At 33.3% G+C, this 27,114-nt stretch overlaps 2 protein-coding genes across 5 annotated transcripts in view; one reads left to right on the top strand and one right to left on the bottom strand.

Moving 5' to 3' along the window:
• LOC132798833 (uncharacterized) overlaps positions 1–27,114 on the top strand; it is an 84,167-nt gene that overhangs the window by 46,008 nt on the left and 11,045 nt on the right. Inside the window, exon 1 of one of the 4 annotated variants that reach the window (XM_060810839.1) lies at positions 18,467–18,550. The exons of the other annotated variants lie outside the window; for them this stretch is intronic. The gene's annotated coding sequence lies outside the window, so the exon portion shown is untranslated. Of the gene's footprint in view, positions 1–18,466; positions 18,551–27,114 lie in introns of those variants that run through there. 4 annotated transcript variants of the gene reach the window in all.
• LOC132785154 (uncharacterized) lies at positions 1,897–15,955 on the bottom strand. Its single transcript, XM_060791149.1, has 3 exons — positions 15,659–15,955; positions 2,110–2,436; positions 1,897–2,046 (listed from the first exon to the last, which is right to left on the bottom strand). Exons 1-3 carry the CDS (start codon positions 15,953–15,955, stop codon positions 1,897–1,899), a joined length of 774 nt encoding a protein of 257 aa, XP_060647132.1.

Raw genomic sequence — 27,114 nt, 5'->3', positions numbered from 1 at the left:
AACCTCTAATGGTTGTGTATTTATAGAAAATTACAATCTGCATATTATAATCCATTATTTGATATTAAATTTTATGGATGAAATTATTGATCGATAAGTACATACATCCAAATTTTTACTATTTTTTTACCATACGAGTGCAGAGCAAAAATAATAATATTATTTTGTAAATTTTATGAAGCTTTTTGTTTAAACATTACACTGAAACGACTTTTAGAAGTCGTTTGCAGAAACTGCAAAACAAGTTGAAAGTTGCATCTTAAGCTCTGATAATAAACTATTTTTTAATTTAACTAATAAGTTTCATAGTCATAATGACATGAGTTTATATCTAGTATAGGCAGTAAATTTTTAAATTGAATACGAAATCAATAGCTTAAAAACTAAAATGCAGTTACAACATATCAAACACAGAACATAAGTTAAAATTTTTCTTTATTCAATTGATGCTAAAATATGAATCTCATATGGACGATCATTAATTTTCATATGCCTAGAAGAGACGAACATGCTTTCAAAACTATAACAAACGCCACAGAAAAAGTGTCAACCAAGAGAAATATTTCGCCAATTGAGGTTTTCGCAAATCAATTTTAAGAATAAAGGTACTAATTCTATGTTTTCCTGTTTTTCGTCCGAATACCTACACAGAAACTATTAAGGATAGAGATATTCAAAAGTGGATTTGGTATTTTAATTTCAAAGGTAAATTATAATACAATTTCTAAAGCACATTTCATAATTACTTCAAGCTCTACTGCTAGAAATTTACAGTAATCGTCTGTTAATTTACTTATACTTGTGCACAGTGAACGTCAAATATAAGTTTTCATTTTAAATAGATAAATTCCTCACTTTCTCACTATTCGACCAAAACAAGCCACGTAGAAAACTGCTCGTCTATTGAAGAACATAGTCGCATTCGTTATAAATGATAAATTAGGCATATAAACAGGAACTATTTTAGGGTCCATTGTAAAGCCATTCACAAAATAAGTTTTATTCTGCAAAGACGATGTTCATTGAAAACTCTCCACAAACTATATTGATCTTGTTTTTTTTCCTACCTTCTTGAATGGACAATTATGTGGAAAATTAGACACACTCCGAAGTCCGACAGCAACTACTTGAAGTAAGGTTTGACTGTAAGCAGTATGCAAAGCAGCGCAATAGTCCAACTCAACTGCAGTATAGTTGATAAAATTCTTATTGTATTCAACACCCACAAGGTAGTTTCCGTTTATATTATTTACATCTTCCCAGAATTTGAATTCTCCATATAATGCAGAGATATTTCTCGATGTCCTGTTAATGTGACATTTGATTTGTAATATTTCAGGCCATTGATTTACACACTCGAATTTAGAAAACTCTGTAGTAAGTTGTCGCTAGTAAGACATAAATGTTTAATTAGTTAATTGGTGTATAATAATAATTCATTTGCATTTATCTTACCTTCCTTGCTTGCGATATCAAAAAGATATTGAATATCACAGCTATAGGAATAATTGTCATAATTCTGGAAACCATTTTTAACATATGCCACAAACAGATCGTTCAATTTAGGCGATAATTAATTTTTTTATTGAAGTTGCAAAATATTTAAAGCTAAGATAATGCCAATCATCTATCTTTCAATAATTTAATGTATTTTATTAAAGAATTTATGACCAACCACGTATAGTTCGAATTCCTAACTGAAGTAATATTTTGGAGTATAATCATTCCGATTAAAGAATTCAGTCATTGTTAATGATAAATAAACGGAATTGATGTAAAAGTCAAGCGGAACTAATAACCTTTATCTCCTAAATTCACACAGCATTGTTAAGCCAAAACTCAAATGGAATGCAAATTAAACATTTTAATTGATATTATTATTGAAAGTACAAAGTCTTAGTACACAATTCTTCCACGCGTCACTACACGCAAAACCTTTTTCTTATGTATTATATATTCTGTCATAGTCACAAAACTTCCTTCGGGAGCAAAGTTGGGAAAATCCTCTTCGTCCAAATACCAGTTTTGAAGAGTGTAATTATGATGCTAGAGTAATAAATAAGAAGTCTTAGTAAACTAAACTTAGTAAACTAAACTCCAAATACTCACAGCTCTCAAGGGGCATTTTAATGATCCATCCGTATGTTTTTTAAAGCTCTTAGAGAATATAGCGAATAGATTATTTTTATGAATCATTGTTAAAAATCGGCAAGCATCCATTGTTAGATTGTACAGCCTTCGCCTCTCATTATTGACTTTCCAGAAGTCCAATACTGTATTCACATCAATTTTATCAACATTTCTTTTTAATATCAAATAAGCATTAATTATGCTTCGATTGTTTATTTGAACCAGTGTTGAGTTGATCTCATCTATGAGATCAGGTGCCCAAGATTTAATGTCGACTACATCGAATATTAAATGAAATCTTCGTTTCTCTGACGAAACAATGATAAGGAAAAACAGCAACCGATACCAAACAGTCATGAAGAGACCTGAACTTCAACTAAATTGCTCGAAAATCGGAAATCATATTTCAAATAAATTATTCGTCGAAGTTGCGATATTTATGCAGATATCATAAATACATACAATTAAATATTATTATTTGCAGATACTTGTATTAGTTATTGAATTTTTAAATAATGCCTCAATTATGTGTATTTCAATCGCGTGTTATCTGACCGTAATATTTTCCGCTAGCTGCTTTTTTGTTGTACATTGAAATTTCGAATATTCCCTTAAAATTGCATTCGGGCACATAATTGGGAAATGATTTTAATTCGAAAATCCAATTTTTAAGCGTATAATTGTAGTTCTGAAGAAGGCAACAAATGTAATTTACATTGAATAGATATTTTTATATATCACTCACCGGCTTTATAGGACAGAAAATATCTGATGAGAGGTGACTCTTAACCGTTTTTAAAAATACATTAAGCAATAGACTTTTGTGAGTGCCTTCCAGGAACTTACAACCATCGAATCGAGCATTAAAAAGTCGCACAGTTTGATTATTCAACTTGACGAGATCCATAATCCATTGTGCTTTAAATTGATTAACAAGGCGAGAAAGCCTTAACACACCATGGACAAGGCTGCGATTATTCATTCGAGTTACATGTCCGTTGAATTCATCAATCACCGCTGGATTATTGACTTTTAAAACAAATTTCTCGATCATAAATTTCAAACTCTCCTCCGAGCTAACGCTCGCAATAGAAAATAGGAGCCACAGATAAATAAAACTTGTCATGGCCAATAGTCAACCTCTAATGGTTGTGTGTTTATAGAAAATTACAATCTGAATATTATAATCCATTATTTGATATTAAATTTTATGGATGAAATTATTGATTAATAAGTACATCCAAATATTGAAAATTTTTTGACCTTTGCTCATTGCAATTTTTCCATACGGAGTAAAAAATAATATTATTTTGTTAACTTCATAAGGCTTTTTATTTGTACACTACACTGAAACGGCTTTTTGTTTTTAAAGCGACTTTAGAATTAATATAAAACGTAGTATAAAACAATAAACGAGATTCGGGCACATAATTTGGAAAATCACTTTCGTTCAAATGCCAATTTGTAATCGAATAATTAAATTGCTGCAATTGAATAAAAAAAACAGAAATGACATATTTTCATAGAAAGAACTGTTGTTTGACTTACCGATATTATAGGACACTTCAAACTTCCATGAATTGTACTCGCAAGACTCTTTGCGAACATTCGAAGAAGTCGTGTTTTATGAATGCTCGCAAAAAATTGGCAACCATCCATGTTAATATGAAACAAACGCATGGTTTGATTATTTGGCTTTAACATTTCAAAACTGGCATCTAATATAACCTTCTCAATGTTTCGTTGTAATATCATATTACAATTGAGACAGCTGCGATTACGTATTGTCGATAATTGGCAACTAAAAACATCAATATAATCCGGGGCCGAATGCTTATAAGTAAACTCTTCGTAAACGAATTGAAAGTCTCGTTTCTCTTTTTTTGTATGCGCTGAAAATACGATACACAAGCAAAGCCACAAACTGAACCATCTAGCCATAGTTCGTTATTGAATAGCTCAAAATACTCGCTTTAAATGGTAAACCTATTGATAGATAATGTACTAACATATAATGAGTTTCTGATGAACCAATATGTTCGAAATATAATGATGCAGTTTTGAATGGTTACTAATTATACACTGTATGACACTATATAGAAATATTAACTATTTGAGTTAATATTCTAAGTAAATCAACTTTTAACATTTCCACACTGCTAACAAAGAGTTCTAAAATAAAGATTTTCATCTTAGTACTAAGAATTTTAAAATAATAAGTGAGTCGAAAGCACGTAAATCTTGAATTGAGAAATCGCAATACGATGACTAAAATATTTTATAGAAAAATATACAAAAAAATGTAAAAAAAAAAAATATAATACTTTTAAGACCTCAAATATATTATAAGATTGTTAACTATTATTAATAATAATTTATTTATTTTATTTATGAAGAATGAATAGATTAAAACTGTATAGGAATTTCCAGAGATTCCAAAATGTTTTTGCCTTTGCCATTTTTCTGAGTACTTAGTTTTTAATAATTTGGTCTTTGTTTCTGTTTTAAGAACTTAATTTTTTTCACAATTTTAGAAAATTGTACCTTTTTCAATTCAGAACAAAATGAAATTTTACTAAATTCCTTTTTTTTAATTATTTATTTCGGTTGTAACTTCATTAAAATACTTTGTATTAATTGCGTTTAACTCCTCCATTGAATAAGAGGCGAATAATGACTTTCTTGTTCGAAAGAAAATCCCAAACTCCTTGAAATTTACACTCGGGCACATAAATCGAAAAATCATTCTCATCTAAATACATTCCTTGAACCGTATAATTGACTTTCTATTCAAAACAAAAAGGAAACAATTATAGTACGAAAAATCTTAATCCTCTTACTCACCGGATAAAATGGACATCTCAATACATTAGCTGAATGCCTTCTGAATGTCTTTAATATTATGTCGTACAAGGAATTTCTAGTTCCCTTATTCAGAATGCTGCATCCGTCTACATCCACATTGAAAAGGCGTAACTTTTGATTATGAGTTTTAATCAAATCGATAGAAGCTTTTATGGCGAACTTTGACACAATTCGTCGCAATGTGAAGCCTCCGCTGATATAAGTGCGATTTTTGAGTTGAACAAGTTCACCGAATACATTTTCAAATACGTTTTGATCAGAGTTTTGAAATGTTACATTTTCTAAATACATTTGGAAGTTGCGTTCAGAGTGCACGACATCTATAAGTAACAAGAGTGAAAGATAAACCGAACCGTTCATTATAAGTACCAAAGTTGAATTGAATTGTGACATAATTCATGAAAAAGTCATTAAAAATGCAATAAAGCTCACAGCCGTATACTTATTATAAAACTAATCTAATTTTTACGAGTGCCACATTTATTAAAGTTCAATCAAAACAATATTTTTGAATGCAATTAGTGTGAGAAACAAATGGTAAACATACTTATATAAGGTACATTCACTTTCTATTAATTAGTTTATTACAATTACTTGTTGTGAACGATACTACCCAAGAAATTCATGATCAGAGCCATCTTATTGTTGGTAAAAAACTTGGTATTACCTTTAAGTTGACACTCAGGTATATAACTTGGAAAATCACTTTCGTCCATATGCCAGTGGTGCACTGAATAATTAAAGTGCTGAAAATTGAGAGATTAATCTTATTACAAAAATCAAAATCCAATTACTCAAGTGACTTGCCGATTTCAATGGGCATTTAAAGTTGACATTTGAAACTTTCATGAGTCTTTTGGCCAATATGTTTACCAATGGATTCTTGTGCACAGTTGACAAAAATTGACAGGCGTCCATGCGTACTTTATATAGATGCATTAACTGATGGTTTCGCCTTAACATATCCAGTTGTGTTTCCAAATCGAAATTTTCAACAGTACGTAAAAGCATAAAATGACAGTCTAGAAAACTACGATTTTGCAACTGCGATACTATGCAGTTAGAGTCTTTAAATAATTCCTTATTAGTTGACTTGAACTCAAATTTGTCGATAACAAATCGAAAATTACGTTCTTTTATCTTTCCTACGATTCCCAAGGGAATACACAGCCAAAGACAAAAGAATAATAATCTAGCCATGGCGACAACAGAGCTCTAAATAAGCTTAATGATCTTCTGATGACTAACTGATGAAATTTCAAATTTACTGAAATCAAATTTCACAAAAAAAAAACGCATGTCATACAAATTAGATACTATTTCGAGTGATTGAAATTGAATAACAGTAATTATTTCCAAGTTTATGGCAAATTAGGATATTTATTCTTCTTTTCCAATTCAAAATCGATATATGATGCTAATAATTACAACTAAATACTGGGTATACTCTTTTAACAATCAAATATTGTTAATTGAGAATACAAGTTCACTTATCAAAAACTTATTATGCCTTAATTAATAAATTAACTCATTAGCATTTGAAGAAAATTACTACAAAGTAAAAATGAAATAAATATTAACATGAATCATTATAAAAAATTTCAATATGGTAAACGATAGAAATCCAAAGAGTATGTACAACGAGAACTTTCCGATGTAATCCAAGAAACTAACATACATACTTATCCTCTTTACTATTTTGTGATGCGTGGTCAAGGCTGCGGGTCAGGTATGCAAAAAATAACAAAGTTATTAAATTGACTCAATAGAAAATGTTAAACTTTTCATTATTATTATTTATTTATCATTTTTTATAAAAGTAATTTAGTATTGTAAATGAAAACTTTATTTTTTACGTACAACTTTTGCCAAAACATTTGAGATTAAAACTAATTGATTATTTGTAGAGAATTTGCTTATGGACCTTAATTGACAGTCGGGCAAATAACTTGGCAAATCACCTTCCTTCAGTTGCCAGTTACTAAATGAATAGTTAAAGTGCTGAAGTAAAAAAATTGGTCTTTTATTTAATCTATTTCATGAAATAATTTATTTATCTATTTTACAAATATCTTACCGCTCTTAATGGGCACTTTATGTTGGAATCTATCACCCGAGTAAAAGTGCTTGTCAATATATTTAGCAAAGGATTTTTGTGTGCTAATGTCCAAAATTCACATACCTCTAGCTGGGTATTGAAGAGACGAAGATTCTGAGTGTTTGGTCTCATCATATCTAAATAAACCTCCATTTTTATATTTTTAACATTTCGTTGAAGAATTAAATAACAATCGACGACGCTGTTATTGTGTCTTTGTGTCAACACACAGTTTATATCATTGACGTATTCCTTTGCTATGTGTTTAAGAGTAATTTTTTCGATAATAACCCAATAATTGCGTACATCGGATTTTCCATCCACATCCAGGGCGAGTAATCCTAAAAAAGTGCACAACCAGAACCAACCTGACATGCCGATAGATGAGCTTTGAATATTCTTTTACCATTGAAACTTTAGTGATTTAGCTAATAACAAAAGTTAATGAGCTTATTCTAATGAGTTAAATTTAGCAGTAAAAATTGTCTGATTGAAATGGATATTCAATGATAATCAAATTTCCATTTGAGAATTTGTTTCCGTATAAATGGAATTACTTGCATTTGGTAATATATTATATTTTACAATTGTCTCTAAAAAAATCAAATATATAAAGTACATATTGTTTAGAAATATCAATAATTAACTACAATGATATAATTATTTTGATTCAACAAAATATAGTAATTACCTTTTATACGAAATACTTTGATGCCGAAATGTCGCTTTACTTAAGAACTATGTTATATAGTCCTAGTTTAAGATGAGATGGAATATGTAGATATTACTATCTTATTATATTATGAAGTTAAATAAAGAAATAAATCACTAATAAGAAATTCATAATAAGAAATTCAAATTTGTATTTTTTGTGGAATCTGTTAAATTATAAAAATGTTTTTACTTTTTAGTGGACAACTGTGTCACTGAAAATGCAAGACAAAGTACAAGTCAAAACAATTAAATTAAAAATAAAATTACATTTTCCGCTTTTTAAAATGTCTTAATGTCTTAGGCTTAATCTTTCTTTTTAGCAGTTGTAGCTTTGTTATGCACAGGCCCTAATTCCCCATTGAAAAACATATTTGCAACGCGTTTGGTCTTGTGACTAAACTCTAACTTCATGAAGAAACGACACTCAGGTATGAATTCTGGTAGATAACTGTCATCCACATATGCCCGGTACAGCGAATAATTAAAGTTCTAAGATAGAGCAAAGAAAGGGTTCAAATCAGAGGAAACTCTACATCGTATACTCACCGCTTTTAGGGGACACTTTGGTTTCTCATTTAGAAATGACATGTAATTGTGATGAAGCTGTTGAACAAACTGCTGCGATATTGGTTTCCAAAAAAAGAGCACATATCCATTTTCTTTTCGAAAAGACGCATACGTTGTTTTTTTTGACGTTGAATATCCATAGTAGTTAATAACTGAATGTCATCAAATGGTCGACTAAATATTAAGTGGCCATAGAGATAACTCCGATTGCCATCCTGCTTAACAAATGAGCCCTGCGAGGTGATTAGCTCATGGTCCTCCGTTCGAAAATCAAAACGATTAACACGAATCAAATACTCGGAGTAAACAGAGCTGATGAGGAGCAAAAACGCACAATAGTGCTGTAGCAGACCCATTCTGGAATTCTAGTTTGCAACGTCTAAATGTTTTGAGTTATGATTCCGAAAAATTTGCCAGTCAAACACTAAATTCTTTTATTTGTGGCGCAATTTATGGCGCATGATTTTACCCAGCTAATCGATTTATAAATGATAATCTCAAACAATGACACAATTCCAATAATCCAATTATTGAACAAACGTGACGCTACATTATTATAAATAAGATTACATAAAAAATATAAAATCTAATTATAAACAAGTAGAAAACCTACAGTCGAGTGTGCTCGACAATGAGATATCCGATGATATCATATCTAACATATATATTATATCGCTACAGTAGTAGATTCGAAATGGCTATATTGTCTTAGCTGTTGATGGTGATCAAGAATATGTATACTTTATGGCAAAGTTAAAGTTTATGCCTCCTTCTGTCTCTTATATACATTTCCTACAGACTCAAAGTTATAATATCATTCTACTCTACATTTTTGTGTGAATTTTAGAAACCCAACATCTCTTGATGTCGATGAAATTGTAAAGCTATTATCATCAAATCTGCTTTAGAAAATTTCTTCCACTGTGGTCAATAAACTCTTCACTGCTCATTCCATTCATTAATTAAAGACATACATTTCTTGAAGTGATGATTTCAAAAATTGGATCATAAACAAATTTTGAATAAGTTGAAGCAAATATATTTGCTTTGACACCACTGTACTCCTTAATGCATGCAGGAAAATGAAAATGTTTCGTATATGAAAGATTGAGTCAAGAAAGCGTCTAAGTACATATGAAAAAGTGCAAAAAAAGAGGGAAAAATAAATGGAAACTCTCTAAAAAAAAAACGAAGGAAAACGGAACCCAAAGGATGTCAACAGAAATGTTAATAACACCAACGTTGGGGCGTTAGCGTCGGTGATGGCGATGGCAATGACGATGACGTTGGTGTTGGTGTTGGTGTTGGCGCTTGCGTTGGCGTTAGTGCTTTGTGCTCCCGTCTATTTTACGCCAAGTGCTGCACTGCGTCTTCTCGCCCGTAACCCGGACACCATAGTCAACACAGTCAGGGATGAGCCACGGTCGTGCTCTGATGTGCTGTGCTTTATGGCTGCAGCCAAGTGAAGCAAAAACAGTGGCCGTAAAATAGAGAAAGCAAGCATCAGCAAAGTAAAGGAAAGTAAAGTAAAGTAAAGTAACGCCAGTCGAGTGTAGTTCAAACATCACACCTACTGAGACCAAAGAGAACCCAACCAGGTTCGGGTTAGAGTTAGAGTACAGCTACTGTGGTCCATATTATGTTTGTGTGTATACAACAAGGATTGGCATTGCGATGGCAATTGGGATTGGTTCTGGAATGGGGTTCGGAGCTGTGCATGTAGACATAGTATGTAGTCTTTGTAGATAGCTGAAAACACTTTCAATCACAAATTGTGTGCGAATTTTGCATCCCACAAACCACGAGAGTTATTGAAAATGTTATATTGAAAATAACTAACAAGTATTATGCATCGATTCTATATATTGTAGTTCTTTGTAGTGTTCACTCTTCGTTTTTGCTTAACACCTTTGGTTGATACATTTAATGTCTGGCATTATGTATAATATAATGCCACCTCAACCAATTGATTCGCCCACAACGCATTAACACAAATATCCAATGCAAATTTGAGCAATTTTCATTGATGATTTGACGCCGGGTCTAAGCCAAGAATAGCAGGTGAAATAATGGATGAGGTCGTGTGGGATATGTGATATTAGATATGGGATATGGGCATAATTAGCCTTACGAGTAGATGCATGCGCGTGTGAGGCTCATTGCATATGCAAATTGCAGCTGATTGGTTTCACATTACGTAATTAATAATTCAATGAGAATGCATGTCAATCAGGTACATGCAAGAAGTCTCACTGAGAGTGTGTGCGTTGTTGAGATTGAGAAATAAAAGTACTTACCGCATTCGATACCCTACAACAATCGGACTTATTGAATGCGATGGAAATTTAAAGGGGTTTGGAAGATTTTGTTGAATATTGTTCATTTATCTTATATTACACATGTAGTGTAATATTTGTAAGTTTCAATATAACAAATTAATATTCTATTATTATAGTATGTTACAATGTATATTAAATTAATAAACATTTGGCTTTGATTATTAAAACTTTAAACGCTCTAACAAATGTACAGTTCTAAGATGCAAAGATGGATTTGTTGTGTAATTGGGCATTTAATTAATTCATTTCTAAAACCTTGATTTTAATAGTATCCGTATTATTAATTTGGAAAAATTCCCTGAATGTGTAATTATTCAATTACTGCCTGAATCCTTTATGAAAGCGTGAGACCGTACAAAAGTATTTTTTACTGAAAACCAAAATTATTTATTAAATTTAACTTCATATCAAAAATATATCAAAAAGTGCACATATTGATAAATTATAACACAATACTTCCAGTGAAATATAATTATTTCAATTAATGAAATTTATTTACTATTTAAAATAACATATGTATAGAGATTTTTCTTCAGCAATATATAAAAATATGGATTGTATGCAATATTATATTTATTATGTTATCTAAGTATTAAATCTGATGCAGGGTATAGCAGATTTGTGTATGCTAATTTAGAGCTAAGCTGTGTGCCACATCGGCTTGGGAGCTCTCTAATTATAGCTAGTTATTCACAGTTGTTGTTGGCTATTGGAGTCGACGCTCTCGTGGATACTACATATAACGCAACCGAACCTATTTGCTCGAATCAATAAATTTTACAGTTGGACGCACAGGTGGCGCTTGGCGTTGACGTTGCATGGGAATAAAGGCGGGGGCTGAGGGAGACAGAGAGAGAGAGAGAGAGAGAGAGAGGGTGGGCTAGCTATTGAGGATGGCAATTTGGCAACAGCGGGCTAAATGGGCCTTTTGTTCAATTTTTACGGGTGTGTGTGTAAATGGGTGTTGGCTGTAAACATAAATTCATAAATGTTCGCTGCTCTTTTGAGTGGTCCTTCTGCCCGTCTGCCTTCCTATTCCACCCCCTCTATCAACACAGAAGCGGCAGCTGCACCTGACTGCAACCCTTTGCCAACAGCATGTAGCTTGTTTATTTAAGCAAAGCAATTTGGCTTTTATTAGACAACAGCAACAACCAGCGGTAATTGTAGTTGTAAATGTAGATGTAGATGTTGTTGCATTGCAGATGCTTCCAAAGCGATCTAATCTTTGCATCTATATACTGTATATTTATCCTACATTTATAGTATATATATATATATATATGTTTCACAGACTTTTATCCCACCCTCGCTCGTTAAAAATCACTTAAAATTCCATCATCATAAATTTGTCAAAAAATTGTTGTTTGCATTGCGCGCTTTAACGTGTTAAAGTCTCCTCCTCTCTCCCTTCTCCAGTCGGCTCCCTCTTTGGAGTTGGATTAGTTATGGCATCTGGTTTTATTTGTTTTATGGTTTCTCGCTGTGAAATTAGATTTTGTGGTAGTCTCGTGGATCACAATAAACAAATATTCGGAACGTCACAGAATTCCAAATGAGAAATGTAAAACTTTTGCAGTTTATAAACCCGCACAGAATTCTTATAAACAAATGAATAATATGACACGCTAATAGATACTCTACTATGAAACTCTTTCAATCTCTACTCAAATTATCGGAATAGTGTTAGATAAATAAATTAATTCCCAGTTACCTTGTGAGTCAGAGATAGTTTGTTAAAATTCTTGTGTTTATTGCACACTAATCTAATACAGAGTATGATGAAATTCTATCAAATAACATAGTTTTGGTTTGCCTAAAAATATTAAACTGCTACAATACATAATAATATACTATAATCTAAAAAAATAAATTCACAATTTCAAACAAGACCGAAAATAAATTGTGTATCATTTTATCTGCATTCCCTCGCGATGCATTGTAAATATTGGAAATGTATTATATTATTCATAATTTAAATACTTATACATGCGTATATTTAAATATACAAAATATTCATTACGTCTAATTGCACTATTACACAATGTGAGCAAAAATTAATAAAAAAAAAAGGTAATGGTTTCAAATTGAATTAATGTAAAATTCGGTATTCACAAAAAAAGCAATACAACTGAAATAAGCAGAAGTTAACATACGAGCATACTGTGTAAATTATTATATTTAAATAAACTTTATAATTTTAACGAAACAAAATCCTTTTCATCCTTTATTGATTATGCTAACCTCCTTATTTATGATATAAAACCAATAATTTAATATTTAAATGCCAAATTTGTTAATTACTTTTAATTACACATTTTATAACCAACAATTAAGAAAGCCACAGTCCAGTGTGCTAGACTGTGAGATAAAGATTAGATACCGAAATTTAATGAAAGCAACTTTTTGCGGTATTAATTTTAAAATATACCAAATAAATATACCGCAAAAATTCTACAAATATACCAAAATCTCTAAGACCCCTATTAAATAGAAAGACGGGCATGGCTATATCGTCGCTGCTGTTGACCCTGATCAAGAATATATGTATATACTTTACATATATTTCCTGCCAGCACAAAGTTATAATAGCGGGCATAAAAACGTTGTGTAAATATAGAATTTTATACATAATATTTGCACTGCAATTAGCGTCAAGACTTTAAATTGAATTGCTATGAATGTAATTGTTGACTCCCGGGATTCATTTACTATAAGCGAAAACCAAAAACAAAAAGGTTAAAGTAATCAATGTATGGAGTGTTTAATTTGTATTTCTCTTTTGCGTAACAATTACCTGAAAATAGCCAAATACAATTTACAATATTGTACTATTATGTGCATGACTTTTTTATTCAACCTTCTTTTGAACCCCAAAATAATTGAACAGCTGTCATATGGATGCATTTTGATGTTGATTTCTATATACACAGTGAAAATAAAAAAAAATATTTTTCCCTATTGCTGGATCTATAAATACATTTATGGAGAATGTTTTCACTTGCACCCTTAGAATTTACTGTCAAATTTCTTATGGCAACCTTTAGTTTATTACTTTGGTTTATGCTTTCCTTAGTCCGCCAAATGTTTTAGGTTAACAGCATAAGGCAACTTGCAGTAACTCTGCAGCTTCTTCTCCCTTCTTCCATTCCCCTTCCCATTCCTCTTCTTACTCCAACTCTCCCTAGAGTTGTGGACAAGGTCTTGAGCCATGGCTCCATGGTGACTTCCCAAAAAAAATAAGAAGGAAACAAAAAAAAAATTGGCAACAAAACGCAGCCAAAAGTTGCTGCAGCAGCAGTAACGAAACACAAAAAAAACGTCAAAAAGAAAAGGAAAACAGAAAAAACCCATACCGAGGCAAAAAGCAATAACAAAATATTATTATCAGAATCATTCATCATGTGGCTGCAGGCCATAAATTTTCGGCTAGCTGCGAAATGCAACAACAACAATAACAACAGCAGCAGGAGTAACAACTACAATAAGTACAACTAAAATAACAACGGCAGCTAACTGTTAATAAATCGCAGCTGCAGATAGCAGCGAGCAGCTGCCGGCGCCACAGACAGCCACGTTTCATGTTTTTACGCCCCTAATCCCTCCCCAGAAATCCCTAAACTCAAAAAAAAAGTACACCGAAAATCAACTCCCTTAGCCCATGTCCATTGCCATTCCCATTCGGAAACCAAACTCCGACTGCTTCAGTTGCCGGCCAGCTACCAAAAAAGTTTACTTAACCAGGCTGCAACTTTTCTAGAGGCGTGCCATAAAGCATTAACACACGCCCCTTTAGCTCCATTAAAGTGCAATTCTTTACTTTACATTTGACTTGTAAATTGCTGAAACAAAGCATCCATTTTGTTTTTATCAATTTCGCATTAAACAGTTTCAAATATGAAGAAATATAGAGAGAAATAGTCAAATGTATGGGATAATTTAAGAATACTATATATATCTATCGAGTAGAGCAATTAAATCTATAGTTCTAAGAGATTCTGTTATTTTGGGTTATAATGACGGTTGCCACTTTTGGTACAAATGTACCAAAACTGGTACATTTTTTATGCGTTGGTACATTGGATCACATTTTTTAATTTTGGTACATTTTCAATATGCCTGGTATAGAACTTAAATTTTTCATAAAATTTTATGTCCATACATATTATTTTAATAAATGGCTCTGTTCCACCAGACACAAATTTTGAATCAGTTAGAAATTGAACCATGACTAACACTGGAAAATATCGCATACAGTCGATTTGCAACGTATTGTGTCAATTGAGAAAATATGTATGCGCCAATCTAAGGTCTATCACTACGCAAACAGTTATATAATATATTGTGAATCACAATTTGTGAAATACAAAAAATCTTTCGAGAAAAAAATTTGTGGTACATTTTTGCTAAAATTGGTACATTTTTTCAACATTTTGGTACAAAAATTTTTTTTTTGAATGGCAACCATGGTTATAATTAAAGGAATCCTTAAATATATAAAATAAATATCGGGAAATATTTGAAGACCTATGAAATCTATGACCGTTGCTGTTTTTATACCTGCTACCCCTATGGGGTAGGGTATTATAACTAGTGGAAGGAGACATCTCCGACCCTATAAAGTATATGTATTCTTAATCAGCATAAACAGCCGATATGATCTAGCCATGTCCGTCTGTCCGTATGAAACACTGGATCTCAGAGACTATAAGAGATAGAGCTATAATTTTCGAGAGCATTTGTTATGTTTGCACGCAGATCAAGTTTGTTTCAAATTTTTGTCACGCCCACTTCCGCCCCTGCAAATCAACAAAAATGGAATAACAACCGTAATTTTAAAGCTAGAGCTGCGAATTTTGGTGTATACAATAATATCATCAGTAGTTATGATTGAAAATTTGGATGCGATCAAATAAAAATTGTGGAAGTTATTAAAGAAATACACTTGCTCGCTGCTCTGGTCCAGCATGTCAAACATCTCGAGGACACGTTCGGCATTCAATACCACCTCCAGATCCTCTTTGACAATCTCACAGTGCGAGATATTGCACACATATTCGGCAGCTATTTTAAATATATCGCTGGAGATACACTCAAGCACAGCCATCAAATAAACCGAAACAGAGTTATCGATTTTATACTGCAGCACATCCTTTTGCAGGAGCGTATGCATCCGTTCCGTGGGTTGCAGAGATTTTCGTTTCTTGGAATTGATCACCTCGTTGGCCTCCTTGGGCACCATTTTATGCGGTATGCTTATCCGTTTTTGCCTGTATTATTACGCCGCGCACTTCTTAATTGCAACCAAAACAAACAAAAACAAAACTTTGTTTCCACATGCTAATCACACAATTTTATTCAATATATTTTCTCTGCAAATTCTGCTAAGTTAGCTACATAATTGTTTGTTAATTTAATACCGATTCTTGATAACACATTTGAAAATATCCAAATTTAAATTTATAAACTTACATAGATACATGCATAGAGTATTTATATGTTATATAATTGGTTACAAGTGTTAAATTAAATATTATTCTTTACTTGTGTCATTTGGCCAAACAATTTGCTCAATCCATTCGCGATAGTATGAAACTCTGGTGTGAAGAGTAGAAGCACCTTCACCGTCACATTGATTTCCCTTTGAAATGACGCCCATGACCACAAAAAAGGCAATTCGTATGATTAGGATCAAAGCTAAAAGTTGGACCGCCAGAGTCGCCACGACAAACATCTTTGCCAGTTTTACCATCTGGCCCTGCACAGAAGTGAAGAGTTTCATTCAATGCCGTTTCGTTCTTAAACTGGCAGTTTTTTATATCGTGTATCATTAAAGTTGTTTGCAACAATTCACTTGAAGGATTATCTCCATCGATCGTACCAAAACCAGCACCCCGAAATTCTTTGAGATCCTCTCTACTTGATGCGGGCAAGCAAACTGGTCGAATTTTAAACGTGCTAAAATCTGCTGATCCTTTCATTTCCAATATAGCAATATCATTCAATGTTTGTGATTTATTGTAGTTAGGATGCATTGTTATATTTTTTTACATTAAATCGAGTACTATTATTTATTTCTGTTTTATTATGGGCACCCAAGACAACTGATATCTCTCTAGAAAATTAATATTAACTTTTATTATATTCTTAATTATTGTATTCTTAAAAGACTTACGTTGTATTTTCGTTGAAATCAACTACGCAATGCGCTGCAGTCAAAATATACTTTGTGTCAATCAACGCCCCACCGCATATCCATTCCCAAATAAGGTCCGATTTCTTTCTTGTTTGAAGTGAAGCGATAAACGGAATTGAGTATGGATCTACTGGTTTGCCATCTGCGACCAATCCTGTCTCATTACACAAATTTTTCAGATTTGAAAATTCTACAGATTCTGATGAAAAAAGAAAGAAATCAATATCACATATTGACACAGTGCTCAACTATCAGGTGTCCACCCCTTTATTAGAAAATTGAAAAAAATATTTATACCCACTACCCATAGAAAGAAGGGTAATTTATTTTTATTTTGTGCCGAAAATAAAGTAACAAGCAGATATATTCTTGATCGGCGTGCTTAATATTGTTACCAAAAATTGGATTTGCAAATTACAAACTTACTTCTTTCTGAGATTGTGAGTTCTAGGAGACTCGGGCAGCAATAGTAGTCTTCTCTTGGCAAAGCGCAATGCTGTAAGATGCTTTTATTTTTATGGAATTGTTTAACATGAGATACATAATCACATTCATTTTCGTGTATGCAATTACATTCAGTTTTAGCGGAATTACTTGACCAAACAAAACAACAAAAATTCATTATAATTAATATTGTAATTGCATACACAATTTTGCAAAATCTCATTTTAAATAGTTTACGATTGTTGACGTTATTATAAATTGTATTTAATATTTTTTCTTGCTTTAATTAAAATGGTCGAGTATTTGATGGCACAAACTATCTTAATCAACAGAACTTGCACGAATGAGAGTTACTGAATTCAATTTTTGTTCAGTTGGCGTAGAATAATTATGGGCGTATTTATACCCGCTACCCATAGGGCGGAGGCATCTCCGCCCTCATAAAGTATATACATATATATATTCTTGATTAGCTTCAACAGCCGAGACGATATAGCCATGTCCGTCTGTCTGTCTGTTCGTTCGTCTGTATAAACAGCTTGATCTCAGAGACTATAAGAGATAGAGATATAATTTTTGTTGAACAACACTTAGATTGAGCGGAATTTTGGTACATACAATAATACGTATAGTATTATATTTATGGTTCCTGGGAATTTGGTAGTGATCGCATAAGAATTGTAGAAGTTATTAAACAAAAACTTTTGTATGGCAACTTACGCCTACCGCAATAGTTGCTTTGACTTAAAATCTGGTATATTTTGACTTCTATGATATATTTTAAGAATGTTGAACTTCTATAATATATGTCACAATATATAGCCATCGGTATATTTTATTATTTTTGTGGTATAATATTCCGTATATTTTGACAATATTACCACATTGTTTTGCTTTCATTCAAAATGGGTAGCTGGAATCTCACAGTCGAACATACTCGACTGTAGATTACTTGTTTTAATGGAGTTTCAGTACATCGTGCATGCATACTGATTAGGAAATAGCAATTGTCATTGTCTGCGAGCAGTTCTCTAACCCGATATACATTTTCAAATAATTTCTTTCTTATTTATTATTGTAATAGGTAGAAGGAGGCATCTCCGATCTCATAAAGTACATATATGTATGTATATATTCTTGATCAGCGTCTATTCGTCTGTCCGTACCCTGCAGTTCTGGAGGTGTCGATTGCCCTGGGTAAGTGCTTACCTCGCCGATCACTACATGGGTACTTACTAAAGTGACCCTATAGTAATCGAACGTCGAACCACCTAGTCGACTCGAATTTGCGATTGGCCCTAGATAAGTCCTTACCTCGTCGATCACTACTACTTACTAGATTAACCCTATAGTAATCGAACGTCGAACCACCTAGTTAATAAATATATGCGCATTAAAGCATAAGTACAAAATAACGGCAAGCATCGCTTTTGTTTTTGTTATTTTATGGAAAAAGTATACACAAGTTTAAAGAGAAAACTTCGATTATGCTTTACATCGCTGTTTGTTTACGCGTCTTTGTTTTATTTTGTGCTACTCTTTTACTCAAACGCAGCTGTGTTTCCTAGATGATGAAATTATTGCAAGCATTTGAGTTGAGAAGTGCAAAGCGGATCCGCGATCAATTATTAGGTGAGTTACTTAAAAAATAATTTATGTATGCATTATATGTTTAATGTGTAAAATATTAAATAAACAGATAATAAAAGAATATCAAGCAGTTAATATAATGCAAAGTTCTACAGTGGAAAGCGACAATGTGCCTAAAGAAGAGGAAGTGGAAATTATGACAGAAAATCTACGTTATAGAAATAATGACAGGGGAATGCGGCCTAAAAAAGAAGACAATTTCTTTGGTGTTATGATCGGTGAGTATTTTAAAAGATAATTATTTAAAAATTATTACCCACTTTAATCTATTAAGACTTTTTAATCCTTTATTTCCAGATTCAATAACTGAGGACCAGTTGAGAAAGGCCTTGCAGCTCCAAAAAAAAAAACGATATTTTAAAACTCAAGTTGCCTTAAAGTAATAAAAGTATCCGTCTTATTAAAATAAAGAAAAATTAAAATTAAATAAAAACTGTAATTGTAATTGTAAATTTTTTTTAATTTATAATGGCCGACCCCTCCATGGGGTCCGATGTAAGCACTTATTTTACCGGCCGTTCCATGGGGTCCCATGTGAGCACTTATTTTACCGGCCGTTCCATGGGTTCTAATGTAAGCACTTATTTTACTGACCCTAATATGTTGCACTATTTCACTAGTTCGTGGTAATCGAGGCGGTGGCGATTGACCCTATTTGCGGACATTTCATACAAAAACGGAAATTAAGAAACGCATGGCTAGACGCCACTTTGTAAGTAGTGACTGGCTCCTGGTAAGCGCTTATTTCACCAGCAACGAACTAGCGCTCAAAACTGCAGGCTATGAACACTTAGATATCAGAGACTATAAAAGATAGAGCTATAATTTTCGACAGCATTTGTTATGTTTGCACGCAGATAAAGTTTGTTTCAAATTTTTGCCACGCGCACTTCCGCCCCGTAAATTGACAAAAAACGAATTTTAAAGCTAATATTTTAGTATATAAAATAATGTATATAGAAGTTATAAAAAAAAAATACTTTTGTATGGGCAAAAACGCCTTACTAGGGGTATTATATGCTTTGGCTGACAATCTGGTATATTTTGCACGCTAGTATATACTGAGGGCAGTACCAAATATACAATTTAGTGTATTTTTGGAAAATTTGTGGGATATTATTTTTGGAATATTTTGAAAAAATACCGTTATATTATGGTTTTATTCAAAATTGGTAGAGAGTATCTCACATTCGAGCACACTCGACTGTAGCTTTCTGACTTTTTTTTTTTGATTTCTAGCCAAGAAAATCACTTAGTTTTACATATAGATATTCAATAAATATAATATAATATATAATACAATATGTATGCTATTCGTAAAAATGTATATATAATTAATGAATCCTATCATACTATAAACTGCAAATTAATTCAACATTTTATTTATCTATTTGCAATCTACTTACGAGAGTTTTCTTAAATAATTCCTCATCACAAATGTACGAATGAATTAATTATTCTGTAATAATAATAATTATTTGTCTGTCACTTACAAAGGTCATTATTAGCATGTGTATGGCATGGCTCCATGTGTACATACATATGTATGTTATAAGTTCTTATAATACTCATTGTTATTTTCAAGTGCAGTGGTCGTTGTATTTCGTGAACAATTATAGAAAATTATTGCATAACGTGGGCTTGATTAATAATCTTAAGTCTAAACATTCATCATCTGCCGCGTCAAATGAAAAATCCCACTTGAAGTTCATTTCGCAATTCGCATTTCCTTTTCGTAGTTCATAGCTCGCCCCCATTATCATCCATCATTCATCATCATCCGTTCGCTTGTCATTTCGTTTCTCTCTCTCTCTCTTTCTGGCATAAATCGCTCTCTCCCTTTCTCTATATCTCTTCTCTTGTTTCCTCTTTGCGCTTGTTAAATAAATAATTGTCCATCGTTTAATGCGTTTAGGTACATAAACATGCAAAGTTACGTTCATATTGCATATACAGTCACAAGTACTGACTTGCCTTCCCCATATCCTCTAAACCCATTCCAGATCGCATAAACATATATACATATGTATATTCTCTATGCATGTACGTCTGTTGCTTGCCAGGTGACCACATGCTGTTCTCGCCCTGCCCTCCTGCTCTAACGGCGCATTTTCAACCGCATTGCCAAGCTGCCTGGCTGCCTGCCTGGTTGGTCGGCTGGTTGGTTGGTTGGTTGGCTGGTTGGCTGGCTGCCTGGCTGCCTGGCTGACCACATCATCAAATGCGAAATGCAAAAGCGACGTAATTGCCACCGCACCACATCTCCCCAACCCACCCATCGCTATTCCACTCTCCAAACTCAACACTGGCTCTTCAGTCGAAGCCGAAACCAATAAACCTGCATACGTCGATTAGTTGCACATGAATGCAATAACATGGGACCTCACGGGGGCAAACCCACCAAGAGAACGGGCCAAGGGGTTCGACTGGGGACATGAAATGGTTAGGGCAATGCACAGACGGCCGCAGACGAGCCCATTTAAGCCACGTCTTAAGAAGCTTTTGTCTAGGCCATTCTTACCTCGCATCTACAATCTGTCCGTCCATATGCCACACTGCTCCAATACACATTAGATTATAAATTACTCGCAACGATTAAGTTATTAAATAACTGTACCAATTGTGTAGTTATAATGAATCTTAAATGACTTTTGTAGTCTTTGGATTACTTTATTTGCATTGAAATTCAAATTTTAAAGAAAGTTTTCTTGAAAACTATGTTGATTGTTAGGCGATTCGGAATTCCAAAAGCATTCTCTATATTCAGAAATTTAATAAATGTACAGCAACTATAACACCTAAAATTTATATGTACATAAATATAAATACAAATTAAAAAAGTTTCAGTTTGTTTAAAAACAATTAGAAATATGGTAACGCAATTATGACAATTACTTTGGAAAAAGTTGGTAACGTTAGTTCTTGCTTTACTTATTTACAAACTTGTTAAACGCACCTCGCATTGATATGTTTAATTTGCACACACGTCTTTATAGACATGATTTATAATCATATTATATATTCAAATTAATTTTAGTTTTATTGCTAATTAACGCAAAGAAGACGACCATTTTCATTTAAAGAATGTGTCAAACTATAATTTTGAATGGTTATTGATGACATTTGGACGCTTAACTTGGTTTATAACTTTATAAGCTCTATTATATATATGGAGCTAAGCAAAAATTGCGAAATCTCTGTAAAAAGAGTTGTGCAAATTATAAAAAACAAGTAAGAAAGCCGACTACACTCGACTGTGAGATACCCGCTACCCATTTTGAATAAAAGAAATATATTTTGCGGTATGTTTCTCAAAATAACCCGTTTATACTACAAAAATACTAAAAATATACCAAATGGTATATTTGGTATATCGATAAAGTACCGCATTCAAAATATACCATAGACGGCACAATATACCAGATTGTTAGCCAAAGCAACTAAGACCCCTAGTAAGTAGGCGTTTTTGCCCATACAAAAGTATTTCTTTAATAACTCCGACAATTTTTATCTGATCGCAACCAAATTTTCAGGAATCATAACTACTATAGTTATTATTGTATATAAAAACAAAATTCGCAACTTTAGCTTTAAAATTACGCTTGTTATTCGATTTTTTTGATTTGCGGGGTTCGGAAGTGGGCGTGGTAAAAATTTGAAACAAACTTTGATCTGCGTGCAAACATAACAAATGCTGTCGAAAACAAATTATAGCTCTATCTCTTATAGTCTCTGCGATCTAGGTGTTCATACGGACAGACGGACAGACACACAGACGGACAGACGGATAGACGGACATGGCTAGATCGTCTCGGCTGTTGACGCTGATCAAGAATATATATACTTTATGGGGTCGAAGATGCCTCCTTCTACCTGTTACATACATTTCCTGCCGGCACAAAGTTATAAAACCCTTCTACCCTATGGGTAGCGGGTATAAAAATACTCTCATTTTATTATGTATTATTTATACTATTGATTTGGAATTAACTCAATGAGTTACACAATTTGTCAACTATAAGAAACTTAATATATCTGCGATAAATTTTTTATACGCTAAAGACTATTTTCGATTCAGAACTATTTTTACTGAAACCTTTGTTGGTTATCTATAGTGTTGCTAACAGCCATATTTTATTATTATTAGTTTTGGAGTGATTATTATTTCACTAATACCTTCGTTGAATAGCTGTGGAAAGTTAATCAGATGTCTTTAACTGAAATTTATTATTATGGGGTTTCACTGAATGCTACCCTGAGCGAAATTAAATCTGTTGATGAGGTTATACAAAATTATATTTCTGTATTAGTTTCATTATTGATTCTGTGAACATTCTTGCATGAGAAATATTTGTATTGATTCTTTTGTCGATCAATAATGTTTTAGGCCTATCATGGTGAGGGTTCATTGTAAGTGAGTACATTGAACTTCATTTGGTAAATTTTTAAATATAATCAGATGGAAGCTAATGCTGCCCATTGTAGTTGTGTGCAGATTCCTTGGCAGAGGTCTTGACCCGAGCAGCCAATTGGCAAAATGGCCAAAAACTATGTCTCTTGCCAAGATGTTTAGCTGGCAGTTCCCAGCTAGCAAGCTTTCAGCTGCCACCTGACGTTGAGACCGCTTGGCTGACCACTAACTGTTTCAGTAGAAGCGATGCGATGCTTTACTGAGTCACAGACCGCAACGGTGGCGTTGCGTCGCCTGGCAACAGATTTCAAATATTTGCGTAACCCAAGCGGCGCTTGAACTTATCACATCTTGCTTTGTGGCCGCCGCTCTGCTCCCACACCCTTTTTCTCTCTCGCTCTCTCTTGCATTCGCTAGCTAGCTAGCTAGCTTATTTGCCCAGTTGTAGATGATGTTGTAGTAAATGCGAAGCCGCCTTCACCGCATTCCACAGACCGACGGCCATGAATTTTGCATTTTCTATGTGTACCCAAGTATTTTTAGAGCTGTTTGGCCAGGCCTGTGATTCATCAAAAAGAGCGGCGACAGCTGACAGTCGGACACGCCGACAGCTCGACAGGGCAACAGGGCCGCGCAGCTACGCATGGAAATAATTTAGCAAAACTACGACAAAAAATAAAAGGCATAGACAATGGCAATAGAACAGCGAACTCAACACACCAGCGACACCACAGCGAACTCAACCCCGTAAAGCCGCGCTCCATGCGTCATACGCCGGGGGAAACACCTGAGGCGTTCGGGAATTGCCGATGCTCATTAGCTCAACCGAAGCAGTTGACAAAGCGTACTCAGAAAAAAAAAAAAAATTAAAACTACCATAGAAGGTGGAGCGCATAAAGTGGGCGAAGTAAGCCGAAGATCAAATGCTCTCTCACTTGAAAGATCGCAAGCTTATGCGGCTGCAAACTTAAAGCGCGTAAAACCTTAACATTTCAACGCAACCGTAAATCAATGCAGCTAAGCACATTGTGTGTACATAGTTAAAATATATGGAATAGTACATACAGTTGTTGTAAATATTTGTATGTACTACGTGTTTATGTACTTTAGTGTGCGTGTTCACTCGACTGATTTAGAGCCATTAAACACAGTGCGGTCTATGGCCCAAACATCTTTTTAATATGTGTACAAATTAATTGCAAATTTGCGTGCGTGTTCGTATCACATAGTAAAAAATAGTTAAACCTGACGCGCCGAAGTTGAAATACCCTTAACTCACAAACCAAACTTGTTCCCGTTCAAATATACACGCATGGCAACAGAGTTTGAATATTGTTGCGTATAATTAAAGCTATACCCCTAAAATGCATGCAAATGTAGATGATGATGAAGAGTATCAATGCGAATGGCGATACCCGTTATTTTCTATCACGTAAATTGATTTCCGGATAGCAGTGAACAAAAACAACATTTAATTTTATGTGTACTTCGTTATCTAAACGAAATAAAAGATCGAATTTCGTATACACTTTCTCAAGGCTGTCTGTCTCTGAACTATAATTCATTCAAATATGTATGATTCATTGGGTCAGCAATGCACTCGCTAACTAACAAAATTCGTGATGAAATACTAATGGTGATATCATTAAGTAAACAACAGTCGACAGTCGTTTTTTTTTTTGTTAAATACCTTTAAATAGAATTAAAAAAACTCATTGCTATATTAATTCGTTAGAAAACAGTTGTTCTATTAAAGTATTGTGGCAACTCTGTTTTGGCTAATAAAGCTCTCCGATAATGAGATAATGAGAAAGCGAAAAGGCAATATGCATGGAACTTATAATGCTGAGGAAAGCGAGAGCAATGCCAACAAAATCTGCATCCACTATACATTTATACATACAAATATTGATCATTAACAGCTGTTTTCTTATGCCTATATATACATACATACATATGTCTGTATATGCATTTACATTTGTTCATATACATATACATACATATGTACATATTTACATATGTACATATGTACAGTATGTCAAGAAACTCTTTACACACTGAAAAAAAACACATCATTTTTGACTTTGCATGCAAAAATAACGCCTTTAGTTATTATTTTTCAATATTTTTTTAATGCAGATCTATTATTTAGTAAATTTCAAATTAGTATGTACAAAAATAAAAACAATACAACGAAAGGGAAAATTTTAAATCAACAAAATATGAGTTTACACATTTTTGACACTGTCAAGAAAGTGTTTACACACTTTAGTTTTCGATTCTGTTTTGTTCTATTTTTCGAAAAAACTGTACTTTATTGTTATCTATGCTTCTTCACTATTCGCTATTTTTGCATTCCTTTTCATTCAATTGCAAAATCTGGCTACGTACTTGTCAAAAAGCTGATTTTTAAATTATTTGACATGCCTGGAGCTGGTTTGTCTTTTGACGTTACCCAATTGACTTATTATAGTCACCAAATTGGAAAATTTGTAGCTTTAGCTAGTGGAGCTTATTGGGGTATCGCAAAAAATAATTTATAATGCTCCAAATCGAGCCGAAAATGAAGAAAAACTCCAAGCAAAGTGTGGAAATGGTCGAAAAATGGATTTTGACGAGCGAGCATACCGCCTTAAAATGGGCAAGGTCCGTCAAAACCCCCAAATTTTGATCAGAACCCATGCCAAGGAGTTGGAAGAAGAGTGTGGCACGGTCGATTCGCATGAAACCATCCGCCAACTAATTCTGTGGAGCAAATACTCTTCAACCGTTGCAACGGTTGCGCGTAAGAAGCCGCTGCTTTCGAAAGTAAATGTTGAAAACGCTTAAATTTTGGCTTTTAACATGAGAATCACGCCGGACAACTATTGGGATGACGTCGTATTCTATGTCCAAACCAAAAAAAAAAAAGCTATACTACAATGATGGACCAACTAGAGTATGGCACAAGTCGTTAACAGCCTTACATCAGCGCAACGTCATTCTGACAATAAAATTAGGAAAATAGTATTTGCTCCACAGAATTAGTTGGCGGATGGTTTCATGCGAATCGACCGTGCCACACTCTTCTTCCAACTCCTTGGCATGGGTTCTGATCAAAATTTGGGGGTTTTGACGGACCTTGCCCATTTTAAGGCGGTATGCTCGCTCGTCAAAATCCATTTTTCGACCATTTCCACACTTTGCTTGGAGTTTTTCTTCATTTTCGGCTCGATTTGGAGCATTATAAATTATTTTTTGCGATACCCCAATAAGCTCCACTAGCTAAAGCTACAAATTTTCCAATTTGGTGACTATAATAAGTCAATTGGGTAACGTCAAAAGACAAACCAGCTCCAGGCATGTCAAATAATTTAAAAATCAGCTTTTTGACAAGTACGTAGCCAGATTTTGCAATTGAATGAAAAGGAATGCAAAAATAGTGAATAGTGAAGAAGCATAGATAACAATAAAGTACAGTTTTTTCGAAAAATAGAACAAAACAGAATCGAAAACTAAAGTGTGTAAACACTTTCTTGACAGTGTCAAAAATGTGTAAACTCATATTTTGTTGATTTAAAATTTTCCCTTTCGTTGTATTGTTTTTATTTTTGTACATACTAATTTGAAATTTACTAAATAATAGATCTGCATTAAAAAAATATTGAAAAATAATAACTAAAGGCGTTATTTTTGCATGCAAAGTCAAAAATGATGTGTT

The sequence above is a fragment of the Drosophila nasuta genome, chromosome 2L (genome assembly GCF_023558535.2).
Source record: "Drosophila nasuta strain 15112-1781.00 chromosome 2L, ASM2355853v1, whole genome shotgun sequence".
In the NCBI taxonomy this organism is placed as follows: Eukaryota; Metazoa; Arthropoda; class Insecta; order Diptera; family Drosophilidae; genus Drosophila; species Drosophila nasuta.
The sequence above is the reverse complement of the archived record's forward strand: the minus strand, read 5'-3'. Positions and strand labels throughout refer to the sequence as shown.